Here is a 21,158-nt window from a genome sequence, read left to right on the forward strand (position 1 = left end):
GGCTACTCGAAACTTGAGTTTTCTTTGCAAAGAAATCAATTTTCTGCAACTTACGTAACAACCCACTTCCAATTCATATCATACACCTGAAAATACTTCCCGTAGTCCAGAAGTCATGTACACAACATCCAAAACTAACATGACTCAAAATTAACAAGAAATTGACCTTGAACCAAACCCTTGATCAAGAAATTTGATCTACACACCCAACAATTGAATCTTTGGAAACCAAGCTAGACATAGGTTCACTTGGTCACTAGAAGGTATTTAAAACCTAGACAACACTCGGGAACGATCCCACGCACTGCCACACGCGGTGGAAGCCAAGATGGAGGGTTTACAAACCTCGAATTTCAACCTTAACTAGAGGAGCTCAAATTTACGTGGTAGCTAGAGCTCAACAAGGGAAACACTTTTCACAACTAGGCCGGCGATAAATTCTAACCGGAAACAGTCCAATTTCACCGGAGAAAACCGGATTTCTAGGTGTTCTAAACACCCAACTCTAAAATGAATACGAAAGCACAAACTAAGCATACCCACTTGAAGATTATGAAGAGTAGATGAAGTTTCATACCTCACTCGAAGGAAATCGTTGCCGGAATCACCGGAAAGATGATAAATCCGCCGGTAAGGTCGTGGACTTTGCGACCTCGAACTGCACAGATGGAAAAAGAAATGGGAAAATATAAAATCACAGAGATGTAGAGCTCGTCAAGAGCTTTCCAGGACACCAAGATCATCCAAAACGGAGCTCGGATGAAAGAGATACAAGCGGGTCAAGTTTGGTAGGTTTATGGGTCAAATTTCCCCCTAAAACGGTTTTGTGCAGTTTCCCCCTCCCATTTTCTGAAATCCCCCTAATTTATAGCATTTTGGTAATATAACCAAAATGCCACCAACTTCAAACGACTCTAACTTCTCCGTTCAGACTCGGAAATAAGATCTGTTTGCGCCTACGCGCTCATGGAATCGAACTCTACCTAACCAATTCAAGATTTGACCGAAAAGGTCGAGAAAATTAGAAATGACTAAAGTACCCCTCACTTCGTTTTCTTAAATTTGGAGAAATAAAGAACTAGTTCCAATCAAATCTTCGAAATACGTCAAGAATAAAATAAAATAATAATTTTGGGGACGGGATACCACAGCCTTCATGTTCAAGATAGGTTTTGACACATTTTCACATATACTGTCAAGTAAGTCAAACGAAAACAACACACTTTTTAGGAAAACGGAACAATAAACACAAAAAAACATGAATATATAAAAAGAAAAAAAAAAGGTATTTAATCATCATTTGTCATGCATTCTTTTATGATCACTATAGTAATTAAACCCTGTTTTTTTTCTTTTCTTTTTTAATTTTTTTTAATCAAAATAACCTTTTATTTTTCCTTCTTTACATACAAACGAGATTTCTTAGATCCAATTCTCGTTAAAACGATTTTCAACTACATTATTGCAAACAAAGACTTAGGATGGTGTATTCAATTGGGAATTTGAGAGATTTTAATAGATTTATAAATTCATAGATTTTTATGGAGTTTAACTAATTTGTAGAGATTTCATGTAAAATTTTGATTCAATTCCCTCGAAATCTCATGGGGAGATGTGAGATTTGTGGATGCTTAAAATACACTACAAAATCTCTCAAATTCCATTTAATTCCTCAACTTTTCCAAATTCTAATTAAATACAGCTGAATGTTATAAACTTCTTAAAATTCTAATTGAATACATCCGGATTTCTAAAGATTAAATGGAACAATCTTCAAATCCTGATTGAATACACATTGAATTTCAGAAATTCATTTAAAATCCAGATTGAATACCCTGATTCATTAAAAGAATCAAAATCCTTCGAAATCACAATTTAATACACCCCGTTAATATATTTTGTTAAAAAAAAAAAAAACAGAAAATTCGGGAGGGTATAATGGGGAAAGGGGAATTTTCTCCTGAAAATGAACCGCGAACCGCGAAGCATGAAGAGAAAGGAAGCGGCCATGGCGATGCCACGACGTTGAATAACCCAACCCTTCATTCAACAAGACGAAACAAATTTATAAACCCTAATTCCTCAATCCCCAATTCCCAACTGAAAAATCGAATCCTAATTACAAAGAAACCGAATTTGATCGATCGAGAAAAATTATCAAAAACGAAATCATGGATCACTACAAGGTATTGGGGCTGGCGAGGAACGCGAGCAAAGCCGAAATCAAGGAAGCGTTCAGGAGGCTGGCGGTGAAGCTGCACCCAGACAAGCACTCCGCATCCCCCAAGGCGGAGAGAGACAGAGCCACCGTCCGATTCAAGCAGGTCTCCGAGGCCTACCAGGTCCTCATCGACGATCGCAAGCGCGCCGACTACAATTTCCAGAGCTCGCACCGCCCCCACAACAATTACAATACCTACACTCGCACTTACAATTACGGTTACGGATATAGTGGTGGTAATAGTTACAGAAGAGGCGGTGGCTCCGGAGCCGCCAGTGGAGCTTCCTCTGCCCTTGAGAATTTTCTCCGATATGTCACAACGCGCGCTTTCCTTCTCAATGTCTCCGTCGCAGGGTAGGGTAATCCTTTTTTCCTATTCACTTGTCTGTAAATTTCCGCGGTTGATTTTTACAGTTTTACCATTGAATTGCTTATTTAAGTCCATTTGAAGCAAATATAACGGCTGTGAAAACAGAGGGACGGCTGTCCATTACCTGACTGCCTCTTTTTTTTTTTTTATATCTGGTTTGAGATTGGCAGCGTAAGATTATACAGGTGGAGTTTATTTGTAATATTCTATGCTATAAAAATAAAAATAAAAAACTAAAAATAGTTTGAAAACTTTGAGTTTTAATCGACAAAGAGGTGTTGTAAGTGAATAGTACCAAGAGTGATTTTTTAGAGTAAAAATATTTTTTTCGTTAAAATGAACAGTATCAGAAGTGTCTCGTTAAAACTCCCTGATAAAAACTCATACATTTGCCCGATGAGGTGAACATGAAATTACATTTAACCGTGCCCAATTCGGCATTTGGTTAATCAGTGTAATATGTTGGGTAAATTTCTCTTTGGAAATGCTTCATTGGAAGATGAATTTTGTGCAGGGCTTTCTTAGGTGGTATAGCAGTTGTTAATTTGGGCTGGGATTCCTTATGGAAGATGCATAATCATGAGGTACGTTGCTCCTTATAATGCTGTTGGTATCCGTCGATTGCATGTTTATAGAAATTGAGCCTAAAATCGTCGAACGAATCATTCCAACATTGTGTCACTGACATGCTCTTCATTTGCATTCAGAAATCATTTGAAGAAGCCATGAAATCCGTTCGAAAAGCCAAAGCACGTACAGAGAAGCCGTAGGAGCCGTTTGCTGAAATCACACAATTACATACAGATAAAATCAGAGTTCTCATTAGTTTTTGAGGCCAGAGTATGTCTCATTCAAAGTATTTGTATGATCTGTCTATGCTTGATTCGTTATTTTTCTTGTTCTTCATGTCGATAGAAGATAGATTACAATAATTGGAACGCTTTGGTTATGTATTCGGGTTATGTATCATATATAGGAAATTTTCCTGAGGTATCATTGTATGCATAAACCAAAGTGCTCTTGTAAGTGGTAATACAGTACTAGTACAAATAAAAGTAAAGCTCTTGTTAGTTTCTGAAGATCAAGTATGTTGCTTTTAAGGTAGTTACATAATCGATTGACGCATAATATATTGTTTCCTTCGATTTTCATTTTCACTCTTCGGTGTTGAATTTCTTCATCTTTAGTTTATAACCACCTTTTATTTGGTTGTACTGGTGTAATTAGCTTGTTATGTTATTACAATTGTATGAGGATTGGTGGACCAGTGATGCCAATTTTGCCGCCAGCGGCCTTGCACTCTTGGTTTCTTGGGGTACAAGAGTCGCTGATATCACAGGTATCCAGTAGGTCTGATTTGATGCATTCTCAAGGTTAGTGTTTTTAAGTTTATATCGTCTTTTCTTTCTTATTATTTTCCCAGCCAACCCGAGAAGGATGAATATGTAAGGATCGAGGCTGCAGGAGCCGAATGGACACTGATTCAGGAGACTAGGTCTTTACTTACCATGTACTGTTATCATTTCTTGTGCTTGAACAAAAGACGGGAATGGGATACATATTTGTGCTCGGCTAGAAGGAAACCCTAGCACGAGCGCGTGCAGTATCTTGACAGATTATGCTCTCCTCTCCTCTCCTCTATTCTGCTTGTCCAATCGTCCTTTTTCTTTCTCCGTAGTCCTAATCGTCCTTTTTCTTTCTTGTTACTTTCCCAGCCAACCCGAGAAGGATGAATAAGCAAGGGTCAAGGCAGCAGGAGCCGAACGGACACTGATTCAGGAGACAAGGTCTGTACTTAAAATGTACTGTTATGATTTCTTGTGTTTATACAAAATACGGAAATGAGATACATATTTGTGCTCGGCTAGAAGGAAACCCTAGCCCGAGCGCGTGCAATGTCTTGACAGATTATTCTCTCCTCTCCTCTATTCTGCTTGTCCAACTGCTTGCAGTTGAGCGTCATCTGCAGCGACCTCAGTTTTCTCATCGGTATGTGTAGTTGTTTGCTCTGCTACAAGCTGCCCGACCTTGTCATATTTTTCGATGAATTTATCTTCCCAATCCTGCAATATGCCAAGTTCATCAGGCCCCAGACCTTCGAGATTGCCGTTTATGTCTTGGGGTTTAAAAGACAGAAGAGCCAGCGCTCTGCTTGCTTCCCTTCCAGCAAACATGGCGTACGGTCCTCCTGGTCCGTAAAAGTTCCTGCATTGCATGTTGTAATTTGCTTCAAATTATGATCTTCTTTTACACTGAAATTGCCAGTTTGTGTTCACTTTTCTAAAATCTGAACAACCAATTAGAGGATAAATAATAACAATATCTCCATAAAATTTGAATACTCGGATTAAAAATCCGTAAAATTTGTTTGAATTTGACGAAGGAAGTGATTTTTGCACTCTCTTTTATCTTCATGCAGAGGAAATTGGCGAAGTGTGAAAATCAGTTTCCTTTGACTAAGTGTGTAGCTTTGGTCGTTGACGTTAATAAGAATTTCCATCAAATTAAGCACAAGTTGTCACGTGATTAAAAAAACATACACAGTTAGAAGATTTACTAAAAGACCGCTTAATAACCTTTTAATTTTTAGTTTTTGTTAGCTTTGTTTATTGACGATAATAAGAATTTTCGTCAAAATTGAGTGTGTTGTATCACATGCCTAAAAAACACATGTAAGTTACAAAATTTGACCACTTGATAACTATTTCGTTTTCAATTTTTATGTTTACCATTAAACGCCGAGTTACTGTCCTTATTTTTTACAAAAATTCTAATGGAATTGGCATGAAAGACCAAATGGTCCCAGTGTGCTTTTTGTAAATTTCAATTAAGTGCAAAATGAAAGAAGGAAGTAGAAGCAGTGAAGGTACCTGGAGGAAGAGACGTCGTATATCTGAGCCCTGATAGCCATAAGCAGCGGCTTATTGGGGTCAGACCCGCCGTACTCTCTCAGCTGCTCCTCCGTCATGTCTCCCATTTGGACCGACGAGCCTCTCGCCGCCCCCGAGGAATTGAAGTATTTATTCACAAAATTGGATTTGGAATCAGAATCGACGGTGTCGATGGTCGCCGCCACCGGAGGCTTGTTGCAATCTTCGGGACCCACAAACATGCCGGTGACTATTCTGTAAACCACGACCATCATCCCGGCGATTGTGAAGAAGGCCGCCGGTGATAGTCCGGTGTACCGCCCTATCTCCTCCATCACTGCTCCGTATAATCCTTCCATTTCTCTCCCCCTCCTCTCTCTCTCTCTCTCTCTCTCTCTCTCTCTCCCCTTCTTCTACTTGGAATTTGTGTATGGGTTTATTGCTGCTCCAACTTCTTATTTTTGGTCAATTTACTACTATAACTTCACCTACCAATTTCAGGCTCACCTACCTACTCGGCGACTCCTGTACTTTTTCTTTAGTTCCACTTTTCTACTGTAGACTCACAACGAGGTAAAACTTTAAAAGGTTTTTTTTTTTTGGGTGAAGTGTTGAAATCATTTTTCTTTTTGAAACTTGAAATAAAAGAAGTCGGATTCTGCTACTTAGTACTACCGCATAATAGTATTTTTTATTTATTTATAAGTTAAATGTTTTATGTTCAATTCTTGATAAAAAACGAATTTGAATTACATTATTGTTAACTCATTGTGAGACTTGCGCATCTCATATTCTTTAATGTAGATAATATCACTTATTTAAAAGAAAAAAAAAAGAGTCGGATTCTCTACTAATCTTGATCACAAGCTACATTATATACTAATTTAAGTTAACGAAAATTGATTTCAACTTAGAACGTAGTGGGCTAAAGAATAAAATTCTAACTAGTAGGGCAATCCACTTGCTGCTAACTTTATTACCCAACAAACTGAATTAATTTAGAAATTCTTACAAAAAGTTTTCTTTTAGTAAATGAATTCTGCGTTGAAATTAGCTATAATGTATCAAGTTTTAACTAGTATCATTTTAGATGGTTGTATTCTATACTATGAAGCATGAACGGTAATACGATACGATGATATAACCTTGATATGTATCTATCAAATCAAAGTCATATGACCATGATATGTATCCAACTAGTGTTGTATCTAATAAAATATCAAATACTAAATACGCGACCAAACTAAAGTATCCATTCTTCATATGCCTAATCAACTAGCATTTTTACGAACCCAGATATAAAAATATGAGCTTAAGGATCAAACGATCTGGATCGTTGAAATTTGATTTAACGGCTACAAATAGAAGGCCCTCTAAAGTTATAATAATTATAGTCATTGAATCAAATTTGAATGATCGGATCATTTAATCCTTAGGTTCAAAAAATTTTAATTCAGAAAGGATCTGGGTTCCATTTTTACCAAACCTATTCCGTGCTTCATAAATTCTATGGAGCAAACTACCAAATTTCCGTCAAATTGACTTTAAAAAAAAAAAAAACAAAATTAGTTTTCTAAAAGAAAAGTCTAGGGAATAATTAATAGTACACAAGTACATGGGTGTTTCCACTGTCTACACTAAATCGAATGCAGAGAAAGAGGGACAAGCTCACAGATTGACTTGGCTCGGAAGAACAACTACTTCCTTGCTGCGGCGTAGACGATCTGAAGTGAAAGGCCTCAAATTTACAGAGCATGGTGTGGTGTGAAAAGGGGCTGTGATATGTGAGAACTGAAATTTTACCTACTTACCATTTTTTCTAGGGTTTATGAAAAATGGGTTTGATGGAAGGGAATCTGATTGCTCTGCAATTGGTTGCGCCTCTGATTGTTTGGTTTTTGCTGGGTGCATGCGATTCACAAAGGGTAAGAAAAGTATGGTAATTTAATTTTTTTTTTTTTTTAAATATTTTTCTCTTTAATTTCAACTGTATGCTTTACATTGTGGATTCACTTATTGAAAGCTACACTCTCGTTGTTTAGGTGTATAACGAGCCGATTCGCAGGTATTTGGTTGCTTCTGGAACAGAAGAAAGTAAAGGTGTGAGTAACCCTTTTCAGCTCGAGTTCTAAATTTTACTTTAGAAATCCTAATTGTTCATAGAAATTTCACTTTTTCGCTTTGCGGAAATGGGTATTTTGAGGAGATAGTAGACAATAGTTGAACAAAAACCAGTCTTCATTTGTGTATATTGTGTTACCTTTCGAAGGATGGAATATTGTTTATCACCGTTAATGTTGAGAGTTGTCCCATATCGGTGAGGGAAAAGGTTTGCTATGTTCTTATATGGTTTTGGGTTACTCCCATATTGCCAATTGGTTTTGTGGTGGTACCCTAATTTCATTATGGTATCAGAGCGGGTTGTCCTCGTGTGAAGCCAAACGGCTACTCGCGCTCCATGTTACCCAGTTGTTGTCTATGTGTAGGCTTGAAAATCTGCCACACATGCGGGGGCGTGTTGAGAGCTGTCCCATATCGGTGAGGGACCAGGTTTGCTATGTGCTTATATGGTCTTGGGCTACTCCCCATATTGCCAACTATGGTTACATGGTCTTGCAGGAGAGTGTTAGAATTCCTCTGTCCCACATCGGCTAGAATGCTTGAGAACAAACCCTTTAAATAGAATTACCCCACTCTAACTATCACCAAGGCCTTTTGTGATAAAACCCCATACCTGACAGATTGAGCAGGTGGCCAAGTGGGGACAATATCGATGTTGTCTCTAGAAATGAATAATCTTAATGCTCCTAAAACCGACAGCGTACTGTTATACCATGGAAATTAAAGGTGTTGGATATATTGTTACCTTATAAGCTGCGTTCATGAGCATTCTATTTGATAGCATGCTGGTAGTGAGCATTTTGATCATGTTTCGTTGTGTCAAATATAGAAAGGTGTTATTGTTAAAATAGGTTGCATTATAGTCTATATCCGTTTATAATCAATATTTATGTTCAATTGCTTGTGAACAGAACCATGCCCTACTGGATGGATTCTTGGACCTAATAGGAGGAAGTGCTTTGGTTATATGAGAAGCCCCCAACCATGGAATGAGTCAGAAACCCATTGTAAAAGTTATAATGGCAACTTAGCAGCATTCAAAACATCTCAAGAACTTACGTTTGCTCAAAATATATGTGCTGAAACCAGTGGCTGCTGGGTTGGAGGCAGAGGTGTGAACTCTACCATTGGTCTTGGCTGGAATTGGTCTGATAATACTTCGTATTGGAATGGGTCTCTCTTTCATGTGGAACCCCTTCGGTCAATTTGCAGTAACATCTCTTGCCACACCAATAGGTTGGTCGATGTATGCATATTGGTGACTAATAGATCCATGTCTCTCTTGGCTGAAAGATGCAATACGTCTCATGCTTTTATATGCATGGTTGATTTAGGTATATTTTGTAATTTTTTATTACGAACTCCAATCTTGAATTATCTGTCCTGCTGATTTAATTTTGCTCCTGTTTCTTTCAGGGAACAGATGTTACCACATGCATTGCCACAGAGAATATCTTATTATCCTTGGAGTAGTAAGTGGGTTGATTCTCTTCACAACATTAGCTGTAGTGATTTGGCTTCTTGCATACAAGCGTAGCAAGAAGCGCAGACGTTCCCGCAAACTATCTAATCCAGGAGAAACTGCATTAGTCGCTCCATCATGGAAAGTCTTCATGAAAGAGGAACTAAGGTCAATTACAAAGAACTTTAGTGAAGGAAACCGTCTTCTGGGAGATGCCAAGACAGGAGGCACGTACAGTGGAATTCTTCCTGATGGCTCAAGGGTGGCTGTTAAGAGGTTGAAGAGATCTAGTTTTCAACGGAAAAAAGAGTTCTACTCTGAAATTGGAAGGGTTGCAAGGCTTCACCACCCGAATTTGGTGGCTGTGAAAGGCTGCTGTTATGATCATGGTGATCGCTTCATAGTTTATGAGTTCATAGTTAATGGGCCTTTGGATAAATGGCTGCACCACATACCTAGGGGTGGTCGAAGCTTAGATTGGGCCATGAGAATGAAAATTGCCACAACTCTTGCTCAAGGAATTGCGTAAGTTATACATCACTTTTCCTCTTGGTCTTAGGTCAAACAAAGATCTAAAATCTGAGACTGATTTGTTCACTTAGATCTTCTATCTCTGTTGCATCTATTTCAAGGCATCTTATGATCGTGATAGTTCTCATTTCTCCGAGAGGTCACTATCATTGTTCACGTAAATTAGAAATCATAATATTGTGTAGATTTAAATCAAATGGGAAATTCTCAAATTACCTCCTCAACTTTTGATCGAGTTGCAATTTTTCACCTGGAAAGGAGATCTGTTAAAAATATATAAAAATTTGGCATAGGTTAATTGTTTATTAGGGATTTTTCATGGTTAGATTAGAATATATCTTGACTCTCGCATCTATTTTTTCGGAAAGATTTGTTTCTGATATGGCTTTCCCATGGCTGCTTTCATACATTAGTGTTAGCTTGGATGTTTGCCATACATTTCCGATATGGATTTCCCTTGCTTGTTTACTTGGGTGCCTTTAGTGTTGGTGGTTATGCCATCGTTGTCAATCCTCATTTTTGTTTCTTGTTTCGCTGAAAATTGTCAATCCTTATTTCATTAGTACATTTCTACCTTCGAATGGAATGGGAAGGATTTGAATGATGCAGAATGAATTGTGTTTAATTGGTGGTTCACCCGTTCATATGTCAAACAGGTTCTTGCATGACAAGGTAAAACCGCATGTCGTGCATCGTGATATCCGTGCCAGTAATGTACTGCTTGATGAAGATTTTGGAGCACATCTAATGGGGGTTGGTCTGTCAAAGTTTGTGCCATATGAAGTGATGCACGAGAGGACAGTGATGGCTGGTGGCACGTACGGGTACCTTGCTCCAGAATTTGTCTACAGAAATGAGCTTACAACAAAGAGTGATGTTTATAGCTTTGGTGTGCTGCTGCTTGAGATTGTGAGCGGACGTAGACCTGCACAGGCCGTTGATTCGGTGGGTTGGCAGAGCATTTTTGAGTGGGCAACACCTCTGGTGCAGGCTCATCGCTACCCGGATCTCCTTGACCCTCATATAACTGTTTCTTCTCCTGAGATTCCGGAGGCTGGTGTCGTTCAAAAGGTGGTCGACCTCGTCTATGCCTGTACACAGCATGTCCCATCAATGCGCCCGAGGATGTCTCACATTGTTCATCAACTTCAACAGTTAGCCCAGACTCCTGTTCCAAAGTAGTTTAATTTAGCTTCGGGCTAGTATTTATCCGTAATTCTATGCAATAATGAGAGTTTGTAATTTGTAATTTTTATTCTCCAGTTGGTTAGGAGCCATAACCGGAATATAAGGTTTAGGGTTTAGCACTCTAGAGGCCATAAGTTCTATGTATTCAGTATTTAATCATAATATTTGTCTCTGGCAAGTTTTGTCGATATTTAACCAATGTCGGAAATATCCACAAAATCTGTCGATTTTAGTCGAAATTTAAGAGTCTCTCCGACGTAGAGCTTAAGTCCCTTTTCATATCTTTCTCTGATTTTTCCAAAATTTCCTTAGAAATGTTGACCGTTTTGAAAAAATTTCAAACATTGCTTGCAACAAAACAAGAACTAAGCTTATTCTTGTATTGTAGTAGCGGGAAACCCCTAACGTCAATCCATGAGGAAATTCGACAAATCAAAATAAATATGTAAATGAACGTTTCCACTCCTATAAACACTGAGGCTTTTTGCATAAAATCTCATGCTTGACTATGGAAGTGATTTGGTTTGGGACAAAGTTGGTGTTGGACTAATTAGCAGTTGACCACTAGATAGCCTATGTGAATGTAACCGTATTTCAAGTCTATGTTGTCACATGCTTAATTACTCACATGACACCGCAAAATAAATCATCATTTTGAGATCCCAGTTGCGTGTACGTAATTACGAGGTCACAATCACTAAATTTTGGATTATCAAAATGTGGCTACTCGTGAAAAAGAGCCGTTAAAAAAAAGAGAAGAAATTGTAATGTTGAGTTTGCTTGAGGAAAAATTCAACTAACGGTCCTAAACCTGCTCTCCGTCCACCATTGTAAATCCCAAACGCTCGTCTCCAATTCCTCCACGTACTCACCTTTCTTCTCACCTGACACCTGCTGGTTAATTTATAATAATTCAGGCCAAAATAATTCTTCAGAAATAAAATAAATAAATAATTTGATAAAAAAAAAAAAAGAAGAAGAAAAGATTAGAAGGGATAATGCAATACGTTTTTGTTCCTTTTTTCCCTTATTTATCGAATCCAAAATCTGTTACTTTCCCATCATTCTATAAATAATAATATTATTAATAAATAAGAAAAAAAAAGAGTGATAGGAATTTTCAGATGGGGGAAATATTAAATGGATATTGATTTCGATATTTGCAACTAGCTCTGAGTTTTGCATGGCAAAACAGGTATTAATTCTTTTATTTCTGTTTCAATCTTTACACAGATTTTCTTGCATTTTATCGATCAATTTCCCGTCCTCATTGTTTTTCTTCTTCTTTTTTTTTTTCTTAAAATTTTATATAATCTTTCTTATTTGTTTTGAATTTTGCAGTTGTTTTTTGGTGATCGATTGCGTTAAGATTTAGTTCCATTGAAATTTTTGAAAGATGTCGTTCAAAAAAGGGGAAAGCACAACAGATAAAGCATTGTCACATGAAGAGCAGCTGGCCAAGGTATAGATTAGGTTATAAGATTTTGTTTCGTGGGAAGTGATTTTCGCACGTCATTGTTTGTGTATGTCATTTGGATTGAAATCTATGAAGTATGGATATGGACACGGTAATACGACATGATAAGGGGATACATCAAATTAATAAGAAGAATTGATGTATGACAACAAAGGAATGCATCATGATACAGAGACACGACACGGGGATACGAAGGGATACCACCGTGTCCATGCATTGTAGATTGAAACGAGAATCAATGGAAAATCAAGGGAAAAAATAAACAGGATGTGCAGAAAGAGAAAGGGATGTGCGGAAATCATTTTCTCTTTGTTCGTTGTGCGTAGCGGCAATTGAGAACGTCAATGAAGTAGTAAAGTTCTATGTATTTTTGTTTATTTTGAATCTTTTATCATAGGAAATAATTTGGCCCTTCTATTCTTTAGATTTATGAAGTGAGGAAGATGATGGGTCCTATTGTGGATAGGCTACCAGCCATTTGTTCAGAAGCTTCAATCTCAAGGTACCTAAGAGCGCGGAACTGGAATACGAAGAAGGCGGGCAAGATGCTGAAAGAAACCATAAAATGGAGGTTGGAGTTCAAGCCCGAGAAAATCCGATGGGTAAGCAATGTGCATGCATCTTTCAAAGATCTGAACCGTTTATTTCTAAAAGCATTGATGCATAAATTGTTCTTGCAAAAAAAAAAAATCCAAATTAATAGACGAATGTAGTGTTTCCATGAATATGAAAATGCCGTGGTGATAATCATACGGTTAAATGATTTTTAAATTGATCGATTTTTAGCAGAATGATCTTTGAGCGAACCTTTAAAAAAATAGGCAGTTCGGATCTTAAAAAAATCGGTTCCTTCTCCTAGAGTTGCATGTGTTTGTAGTTCAAATGTCTAATTAAACCGTCCATTTTTCAAAACTTCATGGAGTAATCCCATTTGAAAGTGATTTATTCTTATCTTATATAGGAAAACATTACTCAAGAAGCGAAGACAGGAAAAATTTACAGAGCCAATTACCATGACAAGTGCGGAAGGACAGTTCTCATCCTGAGGCCTGGTTTTCAGGTAGTTAAATCACACGAAAAGCGTCTACGTTAATGTTAGTAGTTGTTAGCATTTTTCTGTTTGATTGTGAAATTCTTTCGTCGCGTCAGAACACGAATGCAGTAAACGAGCAGATGATGTATTTGGTATACTGCCTGGAGAATGCCATACTGAATATGAATCCAGATCAGGAACAAATGGTGTGGCTAATCGATTTTCAACGGTGGAACACGTCGAGCATATCGTTGAAGGCGACTAGGGAAACAGCTAAGATCCTGCAAAATCATTACCCTGAGAGATTGGGAATTGGCATCCTCTATAATCCACCAAAAATATTTGAGTCCTTTTGGACGGTATGTTATTACGCATCTATCTGCAATTGTTATTGTTTTCTTGTCTAAACCTAATAATTCTTCAAAGTTTTATGATATTACTCTTTGCATTTGATATTAGGGTTAGTGTAGTGAGGTATGTTGGAAACTTGGAACGTAAACAAGAGCTTCACGATTAACGTTTTGTTCAATATATATGGTATGAAGACAATAGTAGGTCAGGGTTTCCTTATGGAATTTCTGGGACTAGAGCTGATACCGGGGTTCGTTGGGTGACGAAGAACAAGGACGGGAAGGTAGAAAACTATAGAGAAAAACCGGGGCGCGGATAATCTGGCCACAGAACTAGTTTCTGTAACCAGATTTATCTGCCAGCAGACTCTAAAGACGAAAATAAACAACTCAAACTAGGTTTTTAAAGACGAAAATCTCTTGCCAACTGTTTTATGGCATACTTGGTTTGTTAGAATTGTCTGTCATTAGTCACCAGTTTTGCGATTTAAGCAGATCACATCGACTTTAAGCACTCGTATACTTTCCCTTGTGTTTTCTGCGTAAAAACTGACCACAATGCTCCTTCTAATTTGGTTTGAAATCTTTATCGTTTGCTTAGCTTTATCTATATTGGTTTTTAAGTATTATCGAAACCTCTTTGTAATAAGTTCGAAAAATCTGGTGAAACTTTCTTTGAATTGCAGTTGGTAAAACCATTTCTTGAGCCGAAAACACACAAGAAGATGAAGTTTGTGTACTCGGACAACCCGCAGAGCCAGAAGATAATGGAAGATCTTTTCAACATGGACAAGTTGGAATCCACATTTGGCGGGAGAAGTTCAGTTGGTTTCGACTATGAAGCTTACGGACAAAGAATGCGAGAAGATGACAAGAAAATGTCTAGTTTTATCGATTCAGGTTGTTCGCCAGCCTATTCGCCAGCTTATTCGCCAGCTTATTCGCCATCAATCATGTCTGAGTTGCAGCAATTGGCTTCTGACCATTGTTCTGAGGTCTCTGATGAAGGCGGATGCTCGTCGTGCGATGAAGCAGCCTCGTCGAACTTGGAGGTCGTCGATGAGAAGGTACAAGGACAACCGCACGACAGCAAAGATGTTGCAAATGACTGCACAAAAGTGGCTGCATGATGAGCAATAGGTTTTAGGGTTTGGTTTTATGATATTTCACCTTATGTAATGAAACATTTAACACAGTTACTTTTACAGCTCCTTTTTTTTTTACCCTCTTTGGTTGAAAAGGTTTTCTTTTGTTTCCTGACATGTTGTTTAAAGATCAATACTTCTACTGAGATTGGAATTTCGAGAATGTGATGCCTTGAATCCCACATCAGCAATGCACTGTGAAAATCTTGATAAGATATTCATACGAATATTGTCTTCAGCGTCGGAGTACCTTTCACAATTTTACTAATCCTTGGGGAAGTTTTGCAACCACATATATTTTGTTATCAAACAATCTAAAGAGAATTGCAACCACTTATGTTTTTTAATTTTTGATTCACACCAATACATTATTGGATTAGGATGTTATGGTGGAACTGTTGCTTGTAAGTCTTCCTTGACATGGAAAATCAAATCGGGTGTTGACTAGAGTACATCATCTTATTCGAGAATTTATATTACGGGGTGAAGAATTTAGACTAAAAACAATGACCAACTATAATAATTTGAAATCAAATTTTCCACCCACAAAAATCGAATTCAAAACCTTCTTACGATCACGAATCAACGAATAAAGATAAATATTACTAGATTAGCAATAAGCTGGATGTCAAATTGATCATATGGATCAAATTCAAACTCGAGAGGTATGAACCTCAAAAAAAGAAGATTGTGCAAATAAACTGGTAAGCTCTCCCTCCAACCACAAACCCTAATTTCCAAACCTTCAGCCGCCGGTCCCTTACTTAGGCTTGGGCCGACGGCAGCCCCTCCCTCCTCCTTCTAGCATCCTCCTCCTCCTAGTCTCTCCACCCCTTGCTTCCTACCCCCTGTCCTCTTGTTGCGACCCACACATTTTTTCCTTTCTTTTCACGCCCCGACCCCCTCCCCTCGTTGCTTTCTCTTTTTTCTCTGTTCCTTGGTCTGCCCAGCACCTTCTCCCCTTACTCTTCTATGCGCAACCTGTTTTCATGGCTTTGTTGCAAGCCTTCAACCCACTTCCCCGATTTTATTGTCGTACAAGGCTCCTCCCTTGTTTGGGGCTTAGATCTGCAGCTTTGGGTTAGTCTTTGGGTTGTTTTTGTAGGTATTTGACTTCTTGTTTTTTATGTTTTTTGCTCTTCTTGCTTGGTTGGTGGCGGTCATGCCTAAGGTTTCATTTATTCGGATTCGTGTAGCTGTTGGTTCCTGGGTAGGGTTACACATGGAGCGTTCCTGGCGGCAGCTTCTGGGGCACCAGCAGTGATGGTGTGCATATTTGCCAGCAGAATTTTCTCTTGGTTGTTTGGACTTTTCGAGGGCTCTACCCTTGGAACTATTGTTTTGTCCTCTTTAGGTTCGTGGTGGTGGTGGGGATGGCGGTGCAGGACGTGGGTGGTCTTGGCTTGGCAACCCCTCTACCATCCATGTCGTTGCCTCTATTTCTTGCCATAACTGTGACCAACACTAGTTGGAGAAATTTCTGGTGGCTCTTGGTGCTATCACGTTTTATGCAGGTTTTTGGATTATGGCGGCGTTCCGACGACTTTGGTGGCTCTGTCTAGATTCCCTTCCGCCCCACCCCTCTGAGTTTGTCCCAACTACAGTTGGCCTCGCACACCTCCTGACGTTTCTACACGTGCCTCTGCCTCTGCTACCCATGCCTACTGCCAAATTGCATCTACATCTCCATTGTGGACACGTCACCTTTTCTTTTATTTTTTTTTATTTTAGTTTTTATGATTGGTCTATGTTGCTTCTGCAAGTGATTTGTGTCGCTTCTGTGATTTGTAGCTTCTGGTTTGGTACTGAGGTGATTCTGAAAAAAATTGGTATAAAAAAAAGCTGGGAGCTGTTTTTGTGTTTGGTAAACATTCAGCTTCAGTTTTTTTTCACAGTTTTGGGTGAAAAAAAACAAAAAACAAGAAGCTGCAAAACCCAGCTTTGAAAAATCGGTTTTTTTTTTCACATCTGTTTTACATAAAAGTTTACCAAACACTATCATACTGTTTTTTTTTTCAAAAACACTTTTACAAAAAAGAATACCAAATACTCTGCTGCTTTATTTCATAGCTGCTTATTCTCACAGCACAGCAGAATCAGTTTTTTTTCAAAACACAGCAATACCAAATCAGCCTTCTGTCTCGCGATGGTTTTGGTGCTTGATATGTCACGTCTTATTTATGTGACATATCAATCTCATGATTCTTCTTTCCAGTGGTGTGATTTGTGTGAGGGTTTAAAATTATTTGTAATTTGTGCTTATTATCTTCAAATCAAAAAATTGATCACTGGAGTATATGTACCAATTTAGCATCCTTTTAAGGAGTTAGTTATGGACCGGTAATGAAATTCTATCATTTCTGTTAAAAATATAAAATAAAAAAATAAAAACCCGAGAGGTGCGAACTGCGTAGTGAGTGCCAACCGCGACCCGGGTTGCACCTTTGAATCTCTCGACCCACCACGATCAGACCTCCCTACTCCTGCCTCTTCTCTCTCGCTCTCCTCCGCCAATCTTCGCCGCCTCCGCCCCGATCTGCCCTCGGTTTCAAGGGTTTCAATTACCTTCTTTGAATCAAGAGCCTCTTCCTCTTCCCTCTTTTTCGTTTTCCGAAATAGTCCTTGGAAATGGCAGCAATTTACAGCCTCTACATCATTAACAAATCAGGCGGCTTGATCTTCTACAAGGTAACAAAAACCCCAAATCTTGCAATTCACTTTCTATTTGTTTCTCAAGAAAATTCAAGGATTTCTTTCAAAAGCTTCGATTTTGCGTCCATTTTCCTCCGTTTTCTCGGCAACCAAACAGGAAATTAACCGATTTTGATGGGTCTCTTTGTTTGCTTGGACAATCTTAGGACTATGGGTCGGCGGGACGAATGGACACGAATGATAGCTTGAGGGTTGCAAGCTTGTGGCACTCAATGCACGCCATTTCTCAGCAGCTGTCGCCAGTATCAGGCTGTTTCGGCATCGAGCTCCTCCAAGCTGACACTTTCGATCTTCATTGCTTTCAATCACTCACCGGTACGATTCGAACTTTGATCTTTTCAATTTTCAAAGAATTTGTACTTTAGTTTAATCGGTATCAATAAAAAATTCGACAATGCACTGGTGTATAGGATGCAATACTTCAGTGGATGACTGGATTTGCGTGCTTTAACCTATATATTCCAATCTAACTGTTGATAAAACTAGTGCATCACATACACCGGTGTATTGTAGGACTCGGGTTTCAGTAACATTCGTAGAATTTGGAAAAAGCGGGTGTAGAACAAGCTGCAAAGATGATGTAGGTGATTTTGTAACTCAAATAGTTGTCGTGTGTTAAATATTGTTAGATATCCATATGAACTATTGCAGCCAGCATTTTAATTGTAAACTGTAAATTTGGTGAAGTTCTGAGGAGGTTTGTCAGATTAACACAACTCTGTAGCTTTTCAATCTGGTGAGATTAATTTGTGTTCCGAAGAGATAAATTGGGGATCGATCTGTTGCTAACCTCGTAAGCCTCATCTACTTGGTTTAAACTTTGAAGCGAGTCTTGTGAATTGCATTAGTTTAGGCTGTAATGTAGTGAATGACAGATAGTTATTACGGGGTGATAAAAGGATAACTGAGGTGAGTGCTAAAGATTGTCATTGAGCGAGTTGATGTTTTAGACTAGTATTAAGGGTGGCGTTCTTAACATGTAAGCAGTTTCTTTACGATTTAGGCAAGAACTGTCTCACTCTCACCTCACAGTTCTATGTTTTTTTGTATGCCTCAATGTTTGAGACAGGGTGGTGTCTGTAAAGTTTTAGGCAACAGCTGTCTTGCGGTAATGTATTTTCGAAGATGGATTACACAATGAGAATTTCGGTCCACGTGATTTGGTGTCATGTTAATGATTTCCATACAATTAGGATCTTGTTTGTTCTGGTTAAACAATTTATGAACAGTTTGTTTCCTTAACCTAGTCATCATATGTAGCAATCCCGTTGTTCCCCGCATCACATTCTTGCAGTAAATGTAGGAATTTTTAAGTTCTTTACTTTCTTCCAGCGAAGAAAATATGCTAGATTTTAGCAAATGGTTCAAATAGTACAAGGAATACGATATGCTAGATTCAACACTGTACATAGTAGTAGGCGTTTTGACAATTGTTATTACTTGAGTTGCATCACTCGGATGAGTTTTTATAACCTGGATGGCAAGTCAGATCCATTTGCCGGTCTGAGATTTCCCCAGCACGAAGTTAATGTTTGTTTCAGCATTAATATCTTTTGCTTTTCATTTTCACAGAGTAATTGTGTCTGCTTTTTCTGGTTTGGCCTTTTTTCCTTCCGAATTGAACCATTATTTTAGAGTTCGACGTTGGTTGCACTTTTTCCCCCCTCCCATGACAGTTCAAGAAGCGAACCCTGTACTTGAAATTTTCAATAATGCATGGGATTGCAAAAATAGTGCTTTTTGATAAGATAGTTTCGGTTTTGCAGGGACAAAGTTCTTTGTAGTGTGTGAGCCTGGGACACAGCACATGGAAGGTCTCTTGAAACATATCTATGAATTGTACACCGATTACGTCTTGAAGAACCCCTTTTATGAGATGGAGATGCCAATACGATGCGAGCTCTTCGAAATCAACCTAACGCAGGCAATACAGAAGGATCGTGTTGCCTTGTTGGCCAGATGATCAATTTTCTTCCATTCAAACATACGTGATACTTTCTGTTTGATTTGAGCTGAGCTGGAGTTAATCGTTCATTCCCCAATCTGTGTACGAAGTCCATGAAAAAGACAGTGCGCAGAAGAGTCTCGTTCTATTAGTCACCCAATAATCAAAGATACGTGGTCACCTACCATTGGATTTTTTATGCTGGTTAATTATAACGTGTGTACAATCATTATTAACCTTAAAGAGTATGATGTATACCTAATATGTGTGATAATTTGAGAAGATTTACACTTATAGATCGAATGTCGTGTGGTTTTACACTTTTTTTGTTGCCGGAATTAACCTTACGAGTAGCCAAATGTCGATCGAAATTACAAAGATTACTCCGATTCCGAATTTAAAATAATAAACGTTGTTTCTAATCCAATCCCTCTTAAAAAGATGTAACAAACGGGGTCCCATATCCAAACAAGAACTCTATATGCTCCTCTCATCACTAGTCCATTCCACTTCCTACTCCCATCATTACGAACCCTCCTAGAGCCACCAAATACCCCATCCAATCGAGAAGGTTTTGTGTGAGGCCACCGTTTGATGGTGGGTTGTGAGTGTTATGTGAAAAGGGTAAGAAGCAAATAAGACGAATGAATCTTGCAAAATCAAAAAGATAAGTTAGGGGAAATTTTTGTGTGTCTTGTTTTGTAGGAATATCTGATTTGGTATCCGGACCAAAGAATTTCTCGATCAGGCCGTTCGTGACTTATGAACTTGCAAAAAGCAAAATGAACAGTGAATGTTCGCCCGAGGATGTAATGATCATCCAAACACGCGCTTTACCATCAACATTCTCTTTTTTAATAATTTGTTTTTTTATTCGAATTTTTAATAAAATAATTTGTTAAACAGAGACTATGAGCTCCCACGACATGTGAATATGATAAAGAGATCAACGGTAGGGATACGGGTATCACAAATGTCAAATGAGCGGTCAAGATGTAATAAATTTTGGGATGTGATATCTACGCATTTTTTTTTTATTTTTCACACATTTTTATAATTTTTTATCGTCGAATTAGATGGATAAAAATTAATAAGAAGTATGTAAAAAGTAAAAATGAATATGTGGATAACACACCCCTAAAATTTTAATATAAAATTTTCAACATGCTTATGCCGCTGTAAAACAGAAACTCCAAGAAATGAGAATATCATAATACGAATTACTTACTATTATAATTTAGTAACATATTTCTTTATTTACAAATGAGCGGATTTTTTATATTCGAATTCATAAATAATAAGTTTGACACAAAATTAAGTCTTCTAATTTAATTTGAAATATAGAGGGAATTAAATTATGGTGCTGTTTGGGCCCAAAATAGTATTTTGGGCCGAGTTTAGAGTCGTTCTCGGCCCAGTAACATTCATCCAGAATCTTGTCATGGGTCGTCTAGTCAAGGTCGCCCAAGTTCTTATTGTGAGGAGGATTGGTTCAGATAAAGGTGAGGTAGTTGAACCCTAGTGCAACAAGGAGTCTTAAAGTTGAAGATGCTTAGAATTAGGGAATGAATCTAGTTCGTTATGGAGCCTGGTTCAAAGTCCTATAGGGGTTAGGATTGGGCGAAACCTGATTAGTTTGGGTTGAGGAGTTCTAATCCGAGAACATTTCTAGTTCGGCCATGAAGGGGGTTCGCTACTATAAATAGAGAGGGGAGTGCATCATTCAAATCATC

At 38.3% G+C, this 21,158-nt stretch overlaps 5 protein-coding genes across 10 annotated transcripts; 4 read left to right on the plus strand and 1 right to left on the minus strand.

The window, feature by feature from the left end:
• Window positions 1-1,965: 1,965 nt before the first annotated feature.
• On the plus strand, window positions 1,966-6,125 carry LOC137713139 (chaperone protein dnaJ 72-like). Of its 6 annotated transcripts, XR_015955683.1 has the most exons (7): window positions 2,020-2,575; window positions 3,106-3,175; window positions 3,299-3,431; window positions 3,819-3,930; window positions 4,015-4,086; window positions 4,307-4,378; window positions 4,460-6,125. XR_015955683.1 is itself a non-coding variant. In XM_068452399.2 (3 exons), the coding sequence occupies exons 1-3, from the start codon at window positions 2,172-2,174 to the stop codon at window positions 3,359-3,361; spliced, it is 537 nt and encodes a 178-aa protein (XP_068308500.2). In that variant the 5' UTR covers window positions 1,966-2,171; the 3' UTR covers window positions 3,362-3,670. The 6 variants fall into 6 exon arrangements, 1 of the variants encoding a protein (XP_068308500.2); XR_015955681.1 differs by having other exon boundaries at window positions 4,307-6,125; XR_015955682.1 differs by having other exon boundaries at window positions 3,819-4,378.
• Window positions 4,382-5,820, minus strand: LOC137713138 (membrane steroid-binding protein 1). Its single transcript, XM_068452398.2, has 2 exons — window positions 5,462-5,820; window positions 4,382-4,796 (listed from the first exon to the last, which is right to left on the minus strand). Exons 1-2 carry the CDS (start codon window positions 5,818-5,820, stop codon window positions 4,517-4,519), a joined length of 639 nt encoding a protein of 212 aa, XP_068308499.2. The 3' UTR covers window positions 4,382-4,516.
• Window positions 6,126-6,749: 624 nt separating the features above from the next.
• LOC137712808 (C-type lectin receptor-like tyrosine-protein kinase At1g52310) lies at window positions 6,750-11,035 on the plus strand. Its single transcript, XM_068451975.2, has 5 exons — window positions 6,750-7,386; window positions 7,504-7,561; window positions 8,494-8,916; window positions 8,999-9,569; window positions 10,232-11,035. Exons 1-5 carry the CDS (start codon window positions 7,297-7,299, stop codon window positions 10,755-10,757), a joined length of 1,668 nt encoding a protein of 555 aa, XP_068308076.2. The 5' UTR covers window positions 6,750-7,296; the 3' UTR covers window positions 10,758-11,035.
• Window positions 11,036-11,823: 788 nt separating this feature from the next.
• On the plus strand, window positions 11,824-15,008 carry LOC137711890 (uncharacterized). The gene is made up of 6 exons (XM_068451046.2): window positions 11,824-11,958; window positions 12,105-12,225; window positions 12,666-12,842; window positions 13,202-13,300; window positions 13,390-13,632; window positions 14,310-15,008. The coding sequence occupies exons 2-6, from the start codon at window positions 12,160-12,162 to the stop codon at window positions 14,751-14,753; spliced, it is 1,029 nt and encodes a 342-aa protein (XP_068307147.2). The 5' UTR covers window positions 11,824-11,958; window positions 12,105-12,159; the 3' UTR covers window positions 14,754-15,008.
• Window positions 15,009-15,422: 414 nt separating this feature from the next.
• Window positions 15,423-19,719, plus strand: LOC137713662 (uncharacterized). The gene is made up of 3 exons (XM_068452991.2): window positions 15,423-17,456; window positions 17,627-17,795; window positions 19,247-19,719. The coding sequence occupies exons 1-3, from the start codon at window positions 17,397-17,399 to the stop codon at window positions 19,441-19,443; spliced, it is 426 nt and encodes a 141-aa protein (XP_068309092.1). The 5' UTR covers window positions 15,423-17,396; the 3' UTR covers window positions 19,444-19,719.
• The last annotated feature ends 1,439 nt before the right edge of the window (window positions 19,720-21,158 follow it).

This window comes from Pyrus communis, chromosome 14 (assembly GCF_041283825.1).
Source record: "Pyrus communis isolate YQ-2024b chromosome 14, ASM4128382v1, whole genome shotgun sequence".
Lineage (NCBI taxonomy): Eukaryota > Viridiplantae > Streptophyta > Magnoliopsida > Rosales > Rosaceae > Pyrus > Pyrus communis.

Bases quoted from the DNA above. Each gene is read 5' to 3' on its own strand.
- LOC137713139 (XM_068452399.2), top strand. From the start codon at position 2,172: ATGGATCACTACAAGGTATTGGGGCTGGCGAGGAACGCGAGCAAAGCC. The intron at 2,576-3,105 runs GTAGGGTAATCC...AATTTTGTGCAG, and splicing joins CTCAATGTCTCCGTCGCAGG to GGCTTTCTTAGGTGGTATAG. The intron at 3,176-3,298 runs GTACGTTGCTCC...ATTTGCATTCAG, and splicing joins GGAAGATGCATAATCATGAG to AAATCATTTGAAGAAGCCAT.
- LOC137713138 (XM_068452398.2), bottom strand. From the start codon at position 5,820: ATGGAAGGATTATACGGAGCAGTGATGGAGGAGATAGGGCGGTACACC. The intron at 4,797-5,461 runs GTACCTTCACTG...CATGCAATGCAG, and splicing joins TACGACGTCTCTTCCTCCAG to GAACTTTTACGGACCAGGAG.
- LOC137712808 (XM_068451975.2), top strand. From the start codon at position 7,297: ATGGGTTTGATGGAAGGGAATCTGATTGCTCTGCAATTGGTTGCGCCT. The intron at 7,387-7,503 runs GTAAGAAAAGTA...CTCGTTGTTTAG, and splicing joins GTGCATGCGATTCACAAAGG to GTGTATAACGAGCCGATTCG. The intron at 9,570-10,231 runs GTAAGTTATACA...TATGTCAAACAG, and splicing joins ACTCTTGCTCAAGGAATTGC to GTTCTTGCATGACAAGGTAA.
- LOC137711890 (XM_068451046.2), top strand. From the start codon at position 12,160: ATGTCGTTCAAAAAAGGGGAAAGCACAACAGATAAAGCATTGTCACAT. The intron at 12,226-12,665 runs GTATAGATTAGG...TCTATTCTTTAG, and splicing joins ATGAAGAGCAGCTGGCCAAG to ATTTATGAAGTGAGGAAGAT. The intron at 12,843-13,201 runs GTAAGCAATGTG...TATCTTATATAG, and splicing joins AGCCCGAGAAAATCCGATGG to GAAAACATTACTCAAGAAGC.
- LOC137713662 (XM_068452991.2), top strand. From the start codon at position 17,397: ATGGCAGCAATTTACAGCCTCTACATCATTAACAAATCAGGCGGCTTG. The intron at 17,457-17,626 runs GTAACAAAAACC...GGACAATCTTAG, and splicing joins GCGGCTTGATCTTCTACAAG to GACTATGGGTCGGCGGGACG. The intron at 17,796-19,246 runs GTACGATTCGAA...TCGGTTTTGCAG, and splicing joins TTGCTTTCAATCACTCACCG to GGACAAAGTTCTTTGTAGTG.